Source organism: Macaca mulatta, chromosome 7 (assembly GCF_049350105.2).
Source record: "Macaca mulatta isolate MMU2019108-1 chromosome 7, T2T-MMU8v2.0, whole genome shotgun sequence".
NCBI lineage: Eukaryota > Metazoa > Chordata > Mammalia > Primates > Cercopithecidae > Macaca > Macaca mulatta.
The window spans coordinates 164,217,323-164,236,190 of NC_133412.1; the positions used below are offsets into that span (position 1 = coordinate 164,217,323).

Sequence of the window (18,868 nt, forward strand, 5' to 3'; positions counted from 1 at the left end):
GCTGAGGCAGGAGGATCATTTGAGCCCAGGAAGTCAAGGCTGCAGTGAGCCGTGATAGTGCCACTGCACTCCAGCCTGGTCAAGGGAGTGAGACCCTGTCTCAAAAAAAAACAAACAAAAAAAAAAACAAAACAAACAAACAAAAACTTGGATTGTCAAGTCACAACAAACATACATATTAAATTTTGATAACTGCTGCCAATTTTTGGTAAGTACCTCCTCAAAAAGGCTGAAGTCATTTATATTACCCACCAACAGTGAGTAAATACCTCTTAAAAAGTTCTCGTACTGGCCAGGCGCTGTAGCTCACGCCTGTAATCACAGCACTTTGTGAGGCAGGCAGATCACGAGGTCAGGTCGAGACCAGCCTGGCCAACATGGTGAAATCCCATCTCTACTAAAAATACAAAAATGAACTGGGCGTGGTGACGGGCGCCTGTAATCCCGGGAGGCTGAGGCAGAAGAATCGCTTGAACCCGGGAGGCGGAGATTGCAGTGAGCCAAGATTGCACCATGGCACTCCAGCCTGGGCAACAGAGTGAGACTGTTTAAAAAAAAAAAAAGTTCTCATATCAAATACCTTTAATTTTTGCCAATCTTATATGCATTTCCAAGATACAGAGTATTTTAAGGTGCAGAAGAAAGGAGAAAGGAGGAAAACTTGAGAGCTTGCAGCAAATGGACCTGATCATCTCAGACACTCGGAAGACAGTAATGGGATTGTGGGTTTGAGAAGTAATAAGAGGCTGGGAAAGTTCACACGCAGTTCGCGAGAGAGGGGTAAAATGCTTGCTAACCTTCTGTGAAGCTCTGCTGAGATTGACAGCATAAGTTTTATGACAGACCCAGGTGACACATTTTGTTGACACACGAGGAAAGTTTAGCAATCTAGTACTGGGAAGACAAGTTCAGAGAATAATCAAAGTTGACTGCAATGTCAGGCAAGGAAGAAGGTGAAGAGGGTAAGCGATGCCAGTGTGCCAGCCAAGGCAGATACCAGGTTAGTAAGGGTACAGATGGAACCCAAAGGAAGTAGGAGAATAGGAAAGGCTCAAAAGAAGGTAGGACTCAAAGGGGATTTTAAAAATGTTTGGGAAGTATGAGAAAGGAAAACGATGGAAGATTATAGTTAAAGACTCTGAGGTCTTAGAGGTGCAACTGGTTTGACTGATAAGGCCTAATGTGCAGCTACACTTGTAAATGAAGCAAAAGAAGTGAAAGAGGTTTGGCATGGTATTGAACTGGTTATCAATACTGGTACTAAAGTTGTAGAAAGTGATGGGAGGAAACTGGAGGAAAGGGAAACTAAGTCTGATGAATGTCACTGGAAATGCAGGTATGTGTCCTGGGAGTCAATTAGCTACAGAATTGAGGGAAGTGGCTTAGAAAAGCTCTTTCAAAAACAAGACTGTTGAGAAATGATTTTTTAAAATGATGTTTAACCATCATCGTGTTGTTGAGTACAGGAAGATGGTCTTCTGTGACAGTGGCTGCTAAAGAAGCAACATCCTCCAAAAACAGAAGGTTTTACTTTAGAGAAAAGGATAAATAAAGCATTTCAGGAGTTTATGCACAGTTACTCATAGAATACTAACCCTTTCTGTTAGTAGAGGAAGATGAAGAGGAGATGTTTGAGTAGGGGGAAGAACACAAAATTCCTAAAGACATAAAAAAAATCTCCAAAGCTTCTAAAATAGTAGGCACATATAAAATTAAGCTTTAGAGAGTACAGTGTACCAACGGAGTCATACCTCTTTATTTACATATTGTACATTTTATTCTAAAAGCTAATTGTCATGTATTCTGCCAGAAAGTCAAGTTGGGATCTGGCACCGAAGAGGCAGACTAAAGTCCAAGGACAATTTTCTCTCTGCCAGGCACAGGGTCTAGTACCATCGAATACAAGGCACTAATACTAGTTGCAAGGAATGAATAAACATGTAATATTGCAGTAACTAACTGCTGTAGCCAAATGGGTATTAGGGTAGATTCTTCACCTCAAGTTTCAGCATTAATAAAGAGTACAGAGAAACAGAAAAGAAGGGAGAAAGCAAAAGGGAACTGGTAATAACAGTAAGAACATCTTTCTTGATGGGCATGTCTCAAGCTATGAGCTCTTCCAAGAGATAAATTCAGGACAGGTCTTCAGACTTACTCTGTTTACAACTGAAGAACAAAAGAAGACGATCAATAGTCCATCTTTATGACAATAATTAAAAATAAATAGGTAGGGCTAACTCTAATACATGTTCTCAGAAGCTGTCAGGCAAATTTCATTAATGTGACTCTTCCAAAAAACATTTATCATCCCACTGAAATTGATTTACAGTCCATACAATGGAATACCTTATACGATCCTTATGCCAATGATTTGTTTCTTGATTAAAAGAAATTTCTTTGTCATGTAAATGATTATATCTTAATTCTTTTGTATTTCTTAAATGATCTTCTTTATTATGTAGGATAACTAATATTCTATAACTGCAAAATATTAATATAAATAATTCTAACTTTCACATAAGATTGTCATGAGGATTAAATGAGCTACTGAGGATTATGGGGCAGGCATACAGTAAGCATTTGTTAAATAATAACTAATAGCTATTATTATTTACAGGCATCAATTACAATTTATAGACTTGAAAAATACTGTCAAGCTTCATTATAATTACTTAAATATAAAAATCAAATTTATTGTGCCCTGACTTACATATTCAATGTAGTCATAATTTTAAGACTTATGAATGTTTAACATATATTTCCATAAAGTAATTAGACTACCAGGGTCTAATTACTTAGTATTAAGCTAAAGAGAGATTTTCTTATGTAACTGATATTTCAGGCAATCCTAAGTTTTAAAATTGCAGAGATATCTGGTTTTTATTCAAGTGCAATTAACTTGCTTTTAAAGATTTTTATGTGCTGGTATTTGGAATGCCAGATGAAGCACTCTGATACTGTGTCTCTAAGAAGCATAAAAATAACACAGAAATCACACAAATAATGTGAAAATTCAAAAACATAAAATTTCTCCCATTTTAAAACACACTACCATCCTCCCTAAATCCCACGTGTCCCATCTTGTCTTTCTTCTTTATTTTACTGCCAAACTTCTATAAAGCGTGGTCTACATGGCTGACGCTCCTTACCCACTGTTCCCTTCATACTGCTGCTATAGCAAGTTACCACAGACTTAGTGGCATAAACAATACGAATTTATTATTTTATAATTTTGTACATTCCAAGTCTGACATGGACATCACTGGACTAAAATCAAGGTGTCAGCAGGACTGCATTTCTTCTGGGGCTCCAGGGAAAAAATCTGTTTCCTGGCCTTTTCTAGGTTCTAGATTCAGGCCACCCACATTCCTTGGCTTCTGGCCCCTTCTCTCATTCTAAAAGGCAGCTATGGCAGCTGAGTCACTTCTCACATCACATCACCTGACCTTCTCTGTAGACACATCTCCCTCTCACCCTCCTCTCTCCTCCCTCCCTCCCTCTTCCTATTGTGTAAGGACCCTTGGGGTTACATTGGCTCCACCCAGATAATTCAGAATAATCTCCCAAGTTTAAGGTCAGCTGATTAGTGATCTTAATTTCATCTGTAATCTTAATTCTTCTTTACCATGTAGCTCAACATATTGACAGGTCCTGGGAGATTAGAATGTGGGTGTCTCTGGGAGGCCCTTATTCTGTCTACTACAGCCTCTATTCATTCCTTAACATACTACAGTACAACTTCCACCTCCATAGTAACACCATAATCTAAAGTTAAAAATAACCTCATTACTAGAGTCAATGAATACTTTTCAGTCCTCATATTACTTAACTTTTTGCCCTTTGAAAACCACGGAAAAGAGTATTTTAAGGGCAGCAAAGTGCACAAGAACTGCCTTTATGGATCAGTCCAAATTGAGCCCCTCAAAAATGTTTATGTTAACCCACTGAATTTTGGGGTAGTTTGCAGAAAAAGACAACTGACATATTAGTAACTTGTAGATCATGCTTGTAACTTAGTGACTTGTTCAGGATCACACAGTTAATAACCAAAACAATCTTTTTATTTTAGCAGAATGACAGCCCCTTTAATTTAGGTCACACATCTATCATGATATTAGGAAAACAATTGATATTTCGTTTCAGTGACACATAATTTATGCAGATATTTAACCGTAACAAGTATATTTCACTTTGTTATTATGAAATAACAACACTTCCTCCTTGGATTCAGAAAAGCAAGCCGTGTGTGTGTGTGTGTGTGTGTGTGTGTGTGTATAGTACTCTGTATGTATATGGAAAGGTAGATAGAGAATGGAGGAGACAAAAATAGCCTTTAAACCAGTAAATTTGTTTCTTAAAACAGTAAATTAATTCTGAGAATTTGAACTGAAGATCTCTACAGAATTTCCAAGATTCTTAAGCAACTCATGTCATTCTGACAATTAATACCTTATGGGATTAATGTGAGGGTAAAACAGCACCTGCTCTCAATCAAAATTCTGACTTTCTAAGTACATACTGGTGCACAGTTTCAAGCTGCTCGCCTTCGCACATCTAATTTGACTTAATGTTGAACCCATAAATCTCTCCATTGTTCCGCAGTTCATACACTTTTATTAGCAGATAAGAAAGTGAAATTCATGGAGACATTGGGTTACATAAGCTTTAAAGTATTACTAAAAACTACAGCCTAAATAGCCCATTTTCCATTGAAGATGCAAAAGGATAACCACAGAAAGGGCTAGCAAGCTTATTTTAAGGCTATGTCTTGCTCGTGCAATTGCATGGAAGTCAGCTTGTAGGAGGGGAAGTCGCAGAGTTAACAGAAATCCTACATCTCCTGCTTTCAAGGAAAGATTCTGTTCTGCTTTCACTCTCCAAACACCCAAACACCTACTTATTTCCAGTAATCCTCTGGCTGACCTCTAGACATCTAAGCTTTCTATTTCAAATTCTCCTACTTAGAATTTCTCTCTCTCATATTTCTTCTTATGGTAGCACCTTCCAAAGAGCTATTATTAATTCCCACATGCCCCCCGTGATTCAGACCACTTCTCTCTTTTTTTCCTCTCTCTCTCTGCACTGTTACTTGGTCTTCTTTTTATTTTTTTTCCGACAAATTTTCCTCTTCCTTCAGATATGCTTCACTTCCATGAACTCCCATACCTTCTGTTCTCATTTCTACCTACTCTTTCTCCGCTGGTAGAGGAGAAATCTCTCCTGATAGCTCTCTTTTCTTATCTTCTATCTAAAATACAGTCTTAATGTGGCATGCTGCACAAACGTGAAAGTCATTTCTTTTTAATGTCATGCCAAAACTATCTCAGTTTATTTTTTGTTTGGTTTTAGCTCAACATTCTAATAGCACACTCTATAAATGCATTCCAGCTTATCAAAATCATTACAAAGTTCTGACTAAGAACATCTATCAATCTTGTGAATTAGTCATATTTAGTTCAAAGCAAGGAAGTGCTTTCAGTTACTGTTTTGTCATACTAGTGACTGTAATATATCATGAACCACTCTGTTACCATCTCAGCAAGCATCCTCACGCTTACAATTATTGAGATGAAACTAATACTCAAAAGTGAAACTTTAATTTTTAAATACCTCTTAACTCCACTGAAAGGATGACTCATGATCACAGAACTGCCTACAAGGTTGGGACGGCATTCATTACTGGGAATGATCATTGGCATTACCTTTACAAACACTTTTGTGATTTGCTTATTTAATGTCTTGTGAATTCTACTGATTAATGTAACAATTTATTACATAGATTAGCTGGTGTTTTAACAAAATCACCACTAACAGAAACCAGACAGCATCAAAAGAAAAATTATTTTTTACAGATTATTTGCCACATAGAATTCCCTCCCAGTATTAGTTGAAATAAATATGAGTTTTAAGAGGCAGAGAATAGATAAAAATATTTTTATATCTCTTGTTGTAACCATGCACAGGTACAGAAAAAGTTGTAAAAGGAGACATGATCTCCACGTTACAAGATTTGGGAAAAGTAAAAGAAATATAAAGGGAAAAATCCATCAAATCCAGTATCATTAGCTATAAATTAGAGCCTTAAAAGACACTAATGTTGTAGAATTTTTAAAAAATCTAGTCCACCACCATTTTTGTAAATATAATTTTATTGGAACTTGGCCGGGCGCGGTGGCTCATGCCTGTAATCCCAGCACTTTGGGAGGCCGAGGCAAGCAGATCACCGATGTCAGGAGTTCAAGACCAGCCTGGCCACCATGGTGAAACCCTGTCTATACTAAAAATACAAAAATTAGCTGGGTATGGTGGCACACACCTGTAAACCCAGCTGCTTGGGAGGCTGAGGCAGGAGAATCACTTGAACCTGGAAGGCAGAGGCTGCAGTGAGCCAAGATCACTGCACTGCACTCCAGCCTGGGCGACGGCAACCTCCATCTCAAGAAACAAACAAACAAACAAAATGTATCGGACCCCTGCCATGTCTATTTGTTTACTACTGCCTATGGTCAAAGAGACCTTAAGACTTGCAAAGCCTAAAATATTTACCATCTAGCCCTTCACTGGTCAAAGTCCTGATGCCCGATTTAGAAGATGGCAGATACAATATAAATGAGATCCAGCTACTCAGGAGGCAATTACAAGTAAATACAGCATATTGTAGGAAACAATCACATATACTCAGTTCAAGTAGAAATGCTAGTCTATTCTGTATCTGGCTACTAAAAGCAAAATGTCACAGGTAAGCAAATGGCAAGATAATACTAACATTGTAATAATCTTATCATTTGGAGAAGCCTGTGCAAACAAGGCAAATTTTATCCCAATGGAACAAACCCCATCAAGAAGTCTACAGTAAGCCATGAATACTAGTAGGTGCATGATGGCAGCCTAGACATGAATCTCCACATCTGCTCCTAAACACCTTTAAAAACAGCAAGAAAAGCTGTAAATCTCCATTACCTACTCCTTCACCAAAACTGAGAGGAAGAAAACCCATATACACCAAACAACATGCTGCAGGGCAGGCTAAGATGGAACAGGGCAAGACATGAGCAATGTGGGAAGGTAGGAAAATGTAGTAAGATAGCAGGATATAAAACTAATATATAAAGTAATAGCTTTCAGCTAGAAGGTATGGTGGAAGAGAAAGTAGCATTTACAAAAGCAACAGATGACAGAATATCTAAGATTCAGTAAAGAAATGTGGCTAGGAAGTAAATGCTAAAACACACCTGAAGGTCTTCGAAGGATTCCAACATGAGCAGACATACCATGTTCTTGAATAGCAATAACCAATATCATAAAAATGTCAAGTCTCCCTAAATTAATTTTTTAATTTACAGCAATTCCAATGAAAATACCTTATGTTTTTTTTCCACAAAACCAGACAATGTGATTCTAAAGTTCATGCTGAAAAAATAAACCAAAAGGAAGAGTCCTCCAAAAAGCTCTGAAAAATAAAGGCAATGAAAGATCAGGGCAGGTAAGGTTAGAGGGCAACTAACCTTACCAAGAATAAAAATATACTGTAAAACCTTGATAAATTAAAACATTACAGTACTGGCACATGACTTAACAAACCAAACAGAAAAAAATCAAATAGACCCAAACATATATGAGAATTTCATAGAGGGAAAAAGGAAGCACCTCAAATCAATGTAAACACGGACTTTTAACTAAACAGTGTTGGGAAAATTAGCTATTTGAAAAAGATTAAGTTGGATCCTTATTTCATGTCATACTCCATCCACATGGATCCAAGTTCTCTATGCAAAAAATAAAACCATGCAAGTACTGGAAGAACACATCAGTGAATTCCTTTATAAACTCAATAGGGTAGCAGAGAAGGTCTTTTGAGTATGACTCAAAATCACAAGCCATAAAAATAATTTTTAAAATAAGTTCTACTATACATAAATTTGTGCATGGTAAAAGCATCATAACCAAACTCAAAAAAACAAACAAACAAACAAACAAACAAAACAAAACGTGGGAAACAGGGGAAAAAGTATTTACAACGCATACCAGAAATGATTAATTACTTTATGAGCACCTAGAAATTGAGGGGAAAAAAGAGGCAAAGGGTACAAATAGATAATTCTCAGAAAAAATACATATGGCTTTTTAGGCATGTGAAAAGATGTTCGGCCTCATTCAGTGAAGAAAAAAAGAAAATGAACTCTACAATGAGACACTACTACTCACCTATGAGACAGGCAAATACCCAGAAGTTTGAGAATACATTCTGTGGAGAAACAGGCACTCTCAAACAATGCTGGTGGGAATGTAAAATGGTACAACTTCTATGGAAATGTATTTGGCAAAATTAGAGATGGCAAAAACGGATGGGTGTGGTGGCTCACGCCTGTCATCCCAGCACTTTCGGAGACCGAGGCAGGCAGATCACTTGAGGTCAGGAGTTGGAGACCAGCCTAGCCAACATGATGAAACCCCATCTCTACTAAAAAAAAATACAAAAATTAGCCAGGTGTGGTGGCGTGCACCTGTAGTCCCAGCTACTCGGGAGGCTGAGGCAGAAGAATCGCTTGAACCCGAGAGGCGGAGGTTGCGGTGATCTGCGATCAACATCACTGCACTCCAGCTAGGCAACAGAGCGAGACTCCATGTCAAAAAAAAAAAAAAAAGGAGAAATGGTGAAAACACAGACCCAGCAATCTCCCTTCATCAAGCCTACAGGTTTTTTCCCCCACATAAGTAGCAAATGACATATGTGCAAGTTATACCCTGAAGCATCCTCATAAGAAACAATAACCCAAGGATCCCTTCACAGGGAACCAGTTAAGTACACAATGGAATGGAACAAAGGACTATGCAGGAATTAAAAAAATATAACAAGGAAGATCTTTATGAATTATATGGTGTTCATACGTTATATTACACTACAACCACATGTTATATTATGTTAAAACCAGTATCGGGCTGGGCGCGGTGGTTCATGCCTGTAATCCCAGCACTTTGGGAGGCCAAAGCGGGCGGATCACCTGAGGTCAGGAGTTCAAGACCAACACGGTGAAACCCTGTCTCTACTAAAAATACAAAAATTAGCCAGGCGTGGTGGCAGGCGCCTGTAATCCCAGTTACTCGGGAGGCTGAGGCATGAGAATCACTTGAACCCAGCAGGTGGAGGTTGCAGTGGGCCAAGATTGTTCCACTGCACTACAGTCAAAGTGACAAGAGTGAGACTCCCATCTCAAAACAAAAACAAAAACAAAAAAACACAGTGTCCAAATACCACACAGAATATTTTCACTTCTAGGAGAAAAAACATAACCTTATGATGAAGGGATCAGGCTGTCACTATGTAATTTAATCTTAGAATCACTAACTGGGAACAGTCGGATAATAGGTTTCTCCTAACGTGATATAACATGAAATATATAACATCATTTATGGTGTATTCCAGCTCAAAACGTTTAAGTTTAACCTACTGAGTCTTTAGATCTAGCTTCCCAATTACTACTAGAATTCAGCAGAGGCAGGAATAAGTTAAAAGATATTATAAGAACACAACCAAATGAGCATTCCTGGATTGGACAAATAGCTGTAAAGCATAATTATGTTACAATTAGTAAAATATGAAAATGGACTTGTGTGACAAATGGCCATGAATTCTTTCTAGTTCCCCTCTTTAAGATGTGAAGTCTATTTCCGCATCCCATGAATCCAGGCTGGTCTTATGTTGAGAGAGAGGCTGTGTGAGTTCCAGTGTCTAGGCTCAGGAGGCCCTGCAGCCTCCATTTTTGCCTTCTTGGTAGTAGTTGCTCGCTGACCTGATACTACCATGCTATGAAAAAGCTGATCTACTGTACTGGAGAATGAGAAGCCATACGGAGAAGAAAAGAGGTGGCCCAGCCAACAGCTAGCACCAATTACCAGACATGAGAATGAAACCATCTTGGACCTCACAGCCAGCTAACTCTCCATCTGAACACCCGGTGAGTGAGCCCCAGGTTAACCATCAGAGAACTGCTCAGCCAATCCATGGGATCATGAGAAAATAAATCATTGTTTAAGCTATGAAATTTTAGGTGGTTTGTTATACAGCAATAAATAATTTGTACAACTGGCTTTTAAATGAAAATTTATTAGCTGGGAAAGGTAGACATCATTAACTGAAAGACCTGCTTACAAATCGTATATAGGACAAACTCATTTTGATAAAACACACACACAGACATATAGACAAAAAGACCTAGAAGAATATATACTGATAATAGAGGAGTATATAATAAGGTACATGCTGGGTAGTGAAAATGTTTTTATTTTCTTATTTTTGCTGTCCTGTATCTTCTGTATGCATATATACTGCTTTTGCAGTAATAAAACTTTAAGAAAACATATAGTTTTTTTAAAAAGGTTTATAGTATTTACTTAGTCATCAGACAAACTGTCAGCAAGGTCCCTGAAGAGCTAGACATGTAAGTTCTTGCTAATACCTCACAAAAAGCTGGATCAATAAACCTTTTGGGGCTGTTATAGGCTGAACTGTATCTTCCCAAAACTCATTATGTTGAAGTCCTAGCCTCCAGTACCTTAGAATATGACTGTAAATGGAGTTAAAATGAGGCGCCTAGGGTGGAACCCAAAGCAATCTGACTGGTATCCTTACAGGAAGAAGAAATTTGGGCTCAAAAAGAGATACCAGGGCACACATGCATAGGGGGACAACATGTGAAGAGGCGATAAGACAGTGGCGATCTGCAAGCCAAGGGAAGAGGCCGTGGGAGAAACTAACCCTAGTGGCACACTGATCTTGGACTTCCAGCCTCCAGCAGTGAGAAAATAAATGTCTATTGTTTAAGCCACCCAGCTGTAGCAAACTAATATAGGGACCAAGTGTATGGCACGATGTTTGGGAAACTGTGCATTAGAGCACTGCAAACAAATAACTGAACCATAAAAACAGTTTATGGTCCTCTTCTAAATTCCTGAAAAGTTTTCATCTTTAAAAGTCAACTGCTGAAACAGGCACAAAGAATAATTGTGTTAAAAAAATTAATGTGAACAGAAGATAGAAGGTCATTATTTCTTTTTTTTTAAATTTATTTATTATTATTATACTTTAAGTTGTAGGGTACATGTGCATAACGTGCAGGTTTGTTACATATGTATACTTGTGCCATGTTGCTGTGCTGCACCCATCAACTCGTCATTTACATCAGGTATAACTCCCAATGCAATCCGTCCCCCCTCCCCCCTCCCCATGATAGGCCCCGGTGTGTGATGTTCCCCTTCCTGAGTCCAAGTGATCTCATTGTTCAGTTCCCACCTATGAGTGAGAACATGCGGTGTTTGGTTTTCTGTTCTTGCGATAGTTTGCTCAGAATGATGGTTTCCAGCTGCATCCATGTCCCTACAAAGGACACAAACTCATCCTTTTTTATGGCTGCATAGTATTCCATGGTGTATATGTGCCACATTTTCTTAATCCAATCTGTCACTGATGGACATGTGGGTTGATTCCAAGTCTTTGCTATTGTGAATACTGCTGCAATAAACATACGTGTGCATGTGTCTTTATAGCAGCATAATTTGTAATCCTTTGGGTATAGAAGGTCATTATTTCTAAATGCAACGCCTCACTCACTGTGGAATGAATATGTTGTCTAGTTCACGTTCCATTTTTGAGTTAGCACAAGAAATGGGTTTTCTTGTTTCGTTTTGGATTTGTTTATTTAGGGCCAATGACAAAGACCAAAAGTAATGGAGAGCCAACAATGAAAAAGCAACATGATTAAGGACTACTGTTTTCTAGTCAAATACAAAATATTTCACTCATATCTATCTACTTCTAAATTTAAAATGTTTCATAAAAATTATAATGTTAAATAATTTAAAAATGCTCATTGAGTATAGTCAACAGAACAGGAAAAAAAAAAAGAAGAGAGGAGAAAGAAAGGGAAGGGGCAGGATAGCACATAATGGTGCAGAGTCCAAGAACCTGTTTTCTTAACAGCTTCTGACTCAGACAACCTTAGACACATGATTTAACTTTTATGAGTTTATTATCAAGGGAGAAACTTGAAAAGATAATCATTTCTCAAACAGTCCTCATGGACTTCCTAAGGCTTTCCTGGAAATTATTCTAGGGTAAAGAATAGAAATAAACTGGTAGGGCCTGGTACCCTTAGGCCCAGATACAAGCAGAGCTACTCCTTTCCATTTGTTTTCCACTTGAATTTCTGTTTGTTCATTTGAGGGAAGGGTCCTGCACTAAAAATGTTTGAAACCGCTGCATTAGAATGCTCTGTCACCCACAACAGTCTTATTGTTCATGTGGGTAGATACTGAAGACATATCTATGAAAAAAATCAATAACATAGCAGATACACACAGGAGGCAGAATGAAGGGTCAAATGATATGGACTCACTGGAACAACAGGCAAATGGTAACATTAACGGGGACTCTAAGAGGAGAGAAGAGAGTGTGTCCTACATGAATAAAGATTTAGAATTGTTAATTGATGGTAAGCATTGCAAAATGAGCATGAAGTGTAACATCATGGCTCAAAAGGTGAATGCAATCTTAGGTATCATTAGTAAAAATATAATTCCTAAAATAAAAGCATTCAATAAAATGGCCAAATGTATATTTAAAAAACCAGTTTGTATTACCAGTAATTAAAGAACACAGGCAGCAATTTAGGGAAACAGAAGACAGACACTGGAATAAGTCAGACTTGAGCTCCAATCTTCAAGCACACACAAGATATGTAACTTCAAGACATATAGCTTCCAGAATGTTGACATCACTAATGAGAGGATCCTGCAGTGTCTTTGTGTGGGTCAGTAATATTATGGAATACACCTAGTGTAAAAGCTGGCATACTGTAGGCACTTAAGAAATAGCTAATGCTTGCAAAGCACTATGTGAAATTCCAGCTCATTTAATCCTTACCATAATTCTAGAAGAGAGTGATATCACATACATGCAAATTAACACAAGCACAGGACCAAAATGGTCACAGATGAAATCTTTAACAATGGTAGAATACTAGAAGCACTGCCATTTCTCTAGTGGGAACAGAAAATGGTGCAACTTTTCTGCAAAGCAATCTGGTAATGTGTGCTGAGGACTTTTCCAAAGATCATATATAAAGGTCCAGTTCTATTTGAGAAAGAAATGGATTCAGAAAGTGCTTAGGGTAGAAATGGGAGTGTAAAGGGCTGACTGATTAGTAGCTAATCAAGTTTTTCACCAGAAATGCAAAGCATCTGTAGGAACAGAAGTATTTTCTTTCTTTTTTATTTTCCCCCATTACTGGTTTCCACGAACATCCCCTTGTCAGCCTAAACCTGTTCATTCTGAGAACTTCTAAAGCAGAAACTGGCCCACTTCACCAATCAGTTCCTCACATTTGAACAGAAGCATACTGCCCAGGGAGGTAGATACCCCTAACAATTCAAATGTTTCTTAACATTAATAAAGGAAGGGCTGGGATTGGCAGTTCAACACCTGTAATCCCAGCACTTTGGGAGGCCAAGGCATGCAGATCACTTGAGTTCTGGAGTTCGAGAGCAGGCTGGCCAATATGGTGAAACCCCATCTCTACTTAAAATATAAAAATTAGCTGGGCATGGTGGTGCATGCCTGTAGTCCCAGCTACTCAGGAGGCTGAGGCAGAGGTTGCAATGAGCTGAGATTGCACCACTGTACTCCAGCCTGGGTGACAGAGCTAGACTCTGTCTCAAAAAAAAAAAAAAAGAAAGAAAGAAAAGAAAGAAAGAAAAAAAGACTAAGAAAAGAGTGTGAAATAGAAGTATGTAAATTCTTTCATAATGGGAGGCCTCAAATCCAGAGTAATGCATGATATTCCAGGAGATGCCACCACAAAGAATGAGAATCAAAATATTTCACTTCTTCTAAGTCCGTAGTATCTTGCCCTTCGAGAACATTATAACTTAAGACCCAAAGAAAAATGCTTTCATAAAAAGTCTGATAACAACTGACACTTACCTAAAATGAGATGAAGTTTGGTTTCTGTCTGGAAAGCATAATGTAATGTCACCAAAAACGGCGACTGCCTAATGTGCTCCAGGACTTGTCGTTCTGTCCTTGTATGCTCTGTGGTTTTGGCCTTTTGAACTATTGTTGCCTTTTTCAAAACTTTCATGGCATACAGCTTTCCAGTATCATGACCGCTTATTTTACGAACTAGAAATACTTTTCCATAAGCTGAAAATGAAAAGAAAAAAACAAAAAGAATTAAAATGCTACACAGGCAAAATGGCAATTTAGTAGAACTAAATTTATTTAATGTACAAAAAAATATACTCTTTAAAGGAAAAAGCATCCTTGGTACCAGTTCAAATAGTTCTTTGATAGATTTCTTCAATTTTATACCAAATATATTTCTAGGTCTAACCCTCAATGTTTACATATCTAGCCACTGCTGACAAAATTATGCTTTTACTCTTTTACTGTTATTCTCTCCTCAATATTTTTAGCTGTAGGAAACTAGCTGTTATTATGGCCAACTAACCACAATCCAATTCTGGAACAACCAGGACATTTTAGGCATCATAAAACTTTGAGGTATATATATATTTGTTACTGATGTAGATAAATGAAGGCAGTTCTTAATAAGAATTTCATATATATATATATATACACACACACACACACATATAAATCAAATGCCTCAATTATTCCTCTATAGTTATAAAAAAGCCTAAAGCAACATAAGCTGACATTACATGAACAAAAGACATCTTCAGACTTAAAACATGAGAAGATCCTAAATTGCATACAATACAGACAGAAGCCCTTTTGCATCTCTGGGCAATAATCTACAGCTTACTAGGTCAACCTTGCCACACTTTTCATAATAAGGACTCTATTGGGCACAATCCTATGTGTGGTGCCCCTCCTCCAGGTGGAGGAATTGGGGTCATGTGGGCACTGTGCCTGTGGGCAGAGCAGGTTCTCTGCATTTATTTTCTTAGAGAAGTGGGCTAGGGCAGGAAGAAGTGGAAGGAAGAGGGAGGAAGAAGGGAAGGCAAAAAAACCAAAAACACTTTGGGAATGAAAAGGTGAGTCCCCTACTTCATCCCTGCAAGGTATCAATTCGCTACAGTTAATCTGTTTTAAAAGGCAAATGCTTGCTGGGATGTTTAAGTCCAGTCTCTCTTAAATGCTTTAATCAGATCATTATTGAGTTAGTCTGAATTCGGGCCCAGATCAGCGTTCACACTCTACGGTATTTACCACCTAATTCTATTGTAATCCACCCACTAGAAGAAGGGAGCTTTAAGGGAAGGCTCTTGTACTCCGTATGTTATTCAGTTTCGTACTTTGGTAACTGGATTAGTAACAACACACAATGTGCAAGAGATCGGTGAAAGACTAATAATCCCAAGAAGGAGCGCCAACATTTATTAAGGACTTGCCGATGCCAGGCTCTGCACTAAACATATTGATTCACTTAATCCTCACAACAGCCAGTGAAGCTGGTGCTTTTAGCAATTCTACTTCACGCATGAGGAAATGTGTTCAGAATAGTTACAGAACTGGCCCAGAGACTGAGGCAAGAAGCAGCAGAACTGCTTCAAATGCAAGGAGTGTGACTCCAGGGACCACACTCTGAACTATAAATGAACCAAAAAGTGATTCCTCACAAGTGCAAGTAATCAGACATTCTGGATCTTAATATAACCAGTACTGTAAACATACTGAACACATTCCAGGGCACAGAAAAAGTTCACAAAGGTTTGTGTATTATATCATCGGAAATACAATAATTATAGGTTGAGACCTTAGTGAGCCAGAAGTGAACCAAAAAGATGCAATGACAACTTCTGGAACCTAACAAATTAGAGTATAAAAATAAAAAAATGTTTATTCAGAAGCAACAAAATGAAGCCAGAAAATACTATGCACTATGCCTTCCAACAGGGCAAGCCACTATATAAACTCAGGAGAAAGTAAAGTCTTCCACAAGCAGCCCTGCAACTTCTGCGTTCCTTACATACACATGGCACCTACCCTAAATTCTTGTTATCCCAGGTTTCTATCTCCAGAGCACTGTGGTTTTTAGAAATCAGGAAATCCACCTATGCTCTCAAAACCAGGAATTCTTTCCACAACATCACTGAAACATGGCTGTTCAGCTTCTTCCTGCTACATCTGCCCTCAATATAGGTGTTGACCATGTGACACACAGACTGCTGGGTGTTAGAATCTAACATCTGAGTACTTGTCAGGCACTTATGATATATATTAACTCATTCAATTCTTGACAACACTCCTATAAGGAGGTGAGAACTATTATCTCCATTTTATAAATGAAGAAACTGAAGTAGAGAAGAGTTGGGTCACTTGTCCAAGATCACACTTGCCATTTAGTCTTGACTCCTGGGCCCACAGTCTTACCTGTGGTCCAGCTGCTTCACTTAAGTGAATGACCTCATAGGCAAATAAATAGGGAACCAGAGATTAAACAGAAGTCACAATGCAAGTTAGCTGTTTTAACAGTGGATGGACCCAGTGCTCCTACCTCCAAGAGGAGGAAGTTTTGCAAAATGGCCCATTTTATTGATGGGAGGCTCTATCAGAAAATCTTCCTTATATCGCCGGGTGTGGTGGTTCATGCCTGTAATTCCAGTACTTTGGGAGGCTGAGGCAGGTGGATCATCTGAGGTCAGGAGTTCGAGACTAGCCTGACCAACACAGAGAAACCCCATCTCTACTAAGAATACAAAATTAGCCAGGCATGGTGGCCCATGCCTGTAATCCCAGCTACTCAGGAGGCTGAGGCAAGAGAATCGCTTGAACCCGGGAGGTGGAGGTTGCAATGAGCCGAGATTGCACCATTGCACTGCAGCCTGGGCAACCAGAGTGAAACTCAGTCTGAAAGAAAACCTTCTTTATATTGACTGGAAGCAGGACTTTTTATAATTTTCATTTGTCCTTCTATACCCTCTGGACTTAAAAAAGAATATCACTCTTCTTAAGATAATCTTTTAAATATTTAAAAACACTATCATGCCATCTCCATACTCTTTCCTCCTTCAACCAATCTCAAAGTAAGATGACTCTGAGACCTCTCACCACTAAGAGGTTCCACTGATATGTTCTGTGGGGTTGTAAATATTTTTCTCTTTGATTTCTTTCTGTTACTTTAGAAACTATTGTATTTCACTCCAAGTATGCATGAGGTAGGATGTCAATATATACGATCAAATAATATAAAATCAGCCTGATTGCTATGTTACACTCTATATGGTCAAATAATACACAATCATCCTTGCCATGTGAGAACATCCAGAAGTTTCCCAATAATATGAATTAAAGACCACGTACGCTGCCAATGCAATTGTGTTCATCTGTCAGACAATGTCAGGGAAAAACTATAATGAAGCTCATAAATATTTTGTTTTTACTTTTATAGTTGCCATGATTAACATTTAAGCTACAATGCTTCATCACACAGTAAGTACCAGTAGTTGCTTATTATCAATAACATTCAAGGAGTGCCTTACAACATTCTAAACAGTAAGTATTTCAGATAACGATCTTACTTCTAAGAAGGCTGTGTAACTAAAACGTAGTTGCCTCCAAACAGTTTTGTTTTTAAAGCACCCAGAAGACTGTTTATCACACTGCCGAATGGGGAGAAAACACATTCCGTACTGGAGAGATCTTGAAGTCACCTTACCTGGTTAAGCCAGTTTAGAGCTCAGAGCAGAGAAAGAAAGTAAAGTAGTCCTTCTGTTGAATAATGCTATCTATTCCAGAACCACCTTTTTGTTCTCCAATGTTTCAAGAGTGGCTATTGAAACTGGAATTGGTTGCAATATTCTTTTCTTTTAGTTTGCAACTGGATGAATGACTGCCCGCAAGTGCAGCCAACTCCTGCCTTTCATTCATTATATGTGCCCTGACATTATTAGAGTAATCTTATTTTTAAAGTATCTTTATTTAAGAAACTGCAAAGACTACCATAGTGAAAACTACTTTGGCCAAAAAAAAAGATAAACAAAATACGGACTGGGTTCAGTGGTTCATGCCTGTAAAGCCAATACTTTGGGGGTCTGAGGTAGAAGGATCACTCGAGGCTAAAAGTTTGAGATAGCAGTGAGCCATGATTGCATCACTGCACTACAGCCTGTGTGACAGAGCATGATCCTATCTCCAAAGGAAGAAAAAGAAAGATAAAACAATAGTACTTCCTGCTTGGATGGAGCTGCTTCGGTAAAAAAAACTACCTTCACGCCTTCATAGGTATAACTCTCTAATTTCTGCATCAACATGCAATGGCATGAAATGCTCAATTAGCAATCCTCACAGAAGTCATGTCTGCAGCTGTTAATCTTTTCAACTACATCAGAGCTAAGGTCTTTTCAAGATACTCTGTTAAGAAATATGAACAGGGGGCTGGGCGTGGTGGTTCACGCCTGTAATTCCAGCACTTTGGGAGGCCAAGGTGGGTGGATCACCTGAGGTCAGGAGTTCGAGACCAGTCTGACCAACATGGTGAAACCCTATCTCTACTAAAAATACAAAAGTTGGCTGGGCGTAGTAGCTCATGCCTGTAATCCCAGCACTTTGGGAGGCTGAGGTGGGCAGATCACGAGGTCAGGAGGAGACCATCCTGGCTAACACAGTAAAATCCTGTCTCTACAAAAAATACAAAAAATTAGCCGGGCATCGTGGCTGGTGCCTGTGGTCCCAGCTGCTCAGGAGGTTGACGCAGGAGGATGGCATGAACCCGAGAGGCAGAGCTTGCAGTGAGCCGAGATCGTGCCACTGCACTCCAGCCTTGGCAACACAGCGAGACTCCATCTCAAACAAAAACAAAAACAAAAACAAAAATTAGCTGGGCGTGGTGGTGGGTGCCTGTAATCC

General features: G+C 38.7%; 1 protein-coding gene across 5 annotated transcripts in view; it reads right to left on the bottom strand.

Annotated features, from left to right (window-relative positions):
• RPS6KA5 (ribosomal protein S6 kinase A5) overlaps positions 1-18,868 on the bottom strand; it is a 198,988-nt gene that overhangs the window by 102,706 nt on the left and 77,414 nt on the right. For all 5 annotated transcript variants that reach the window (XM_028851750.2, XM_001088246.5, XM_077941612.1 and 2 more), the window contains exon 3: positions 13,979-14,197. In XM_028851750.2, coding sequence (XP_028707583.1) covers positions 13,979-14,197 — 219 coding nt within the window. The remainder of the gene's footprint in view (positions 1-13,978; positions 14,198-18,868) is intronic.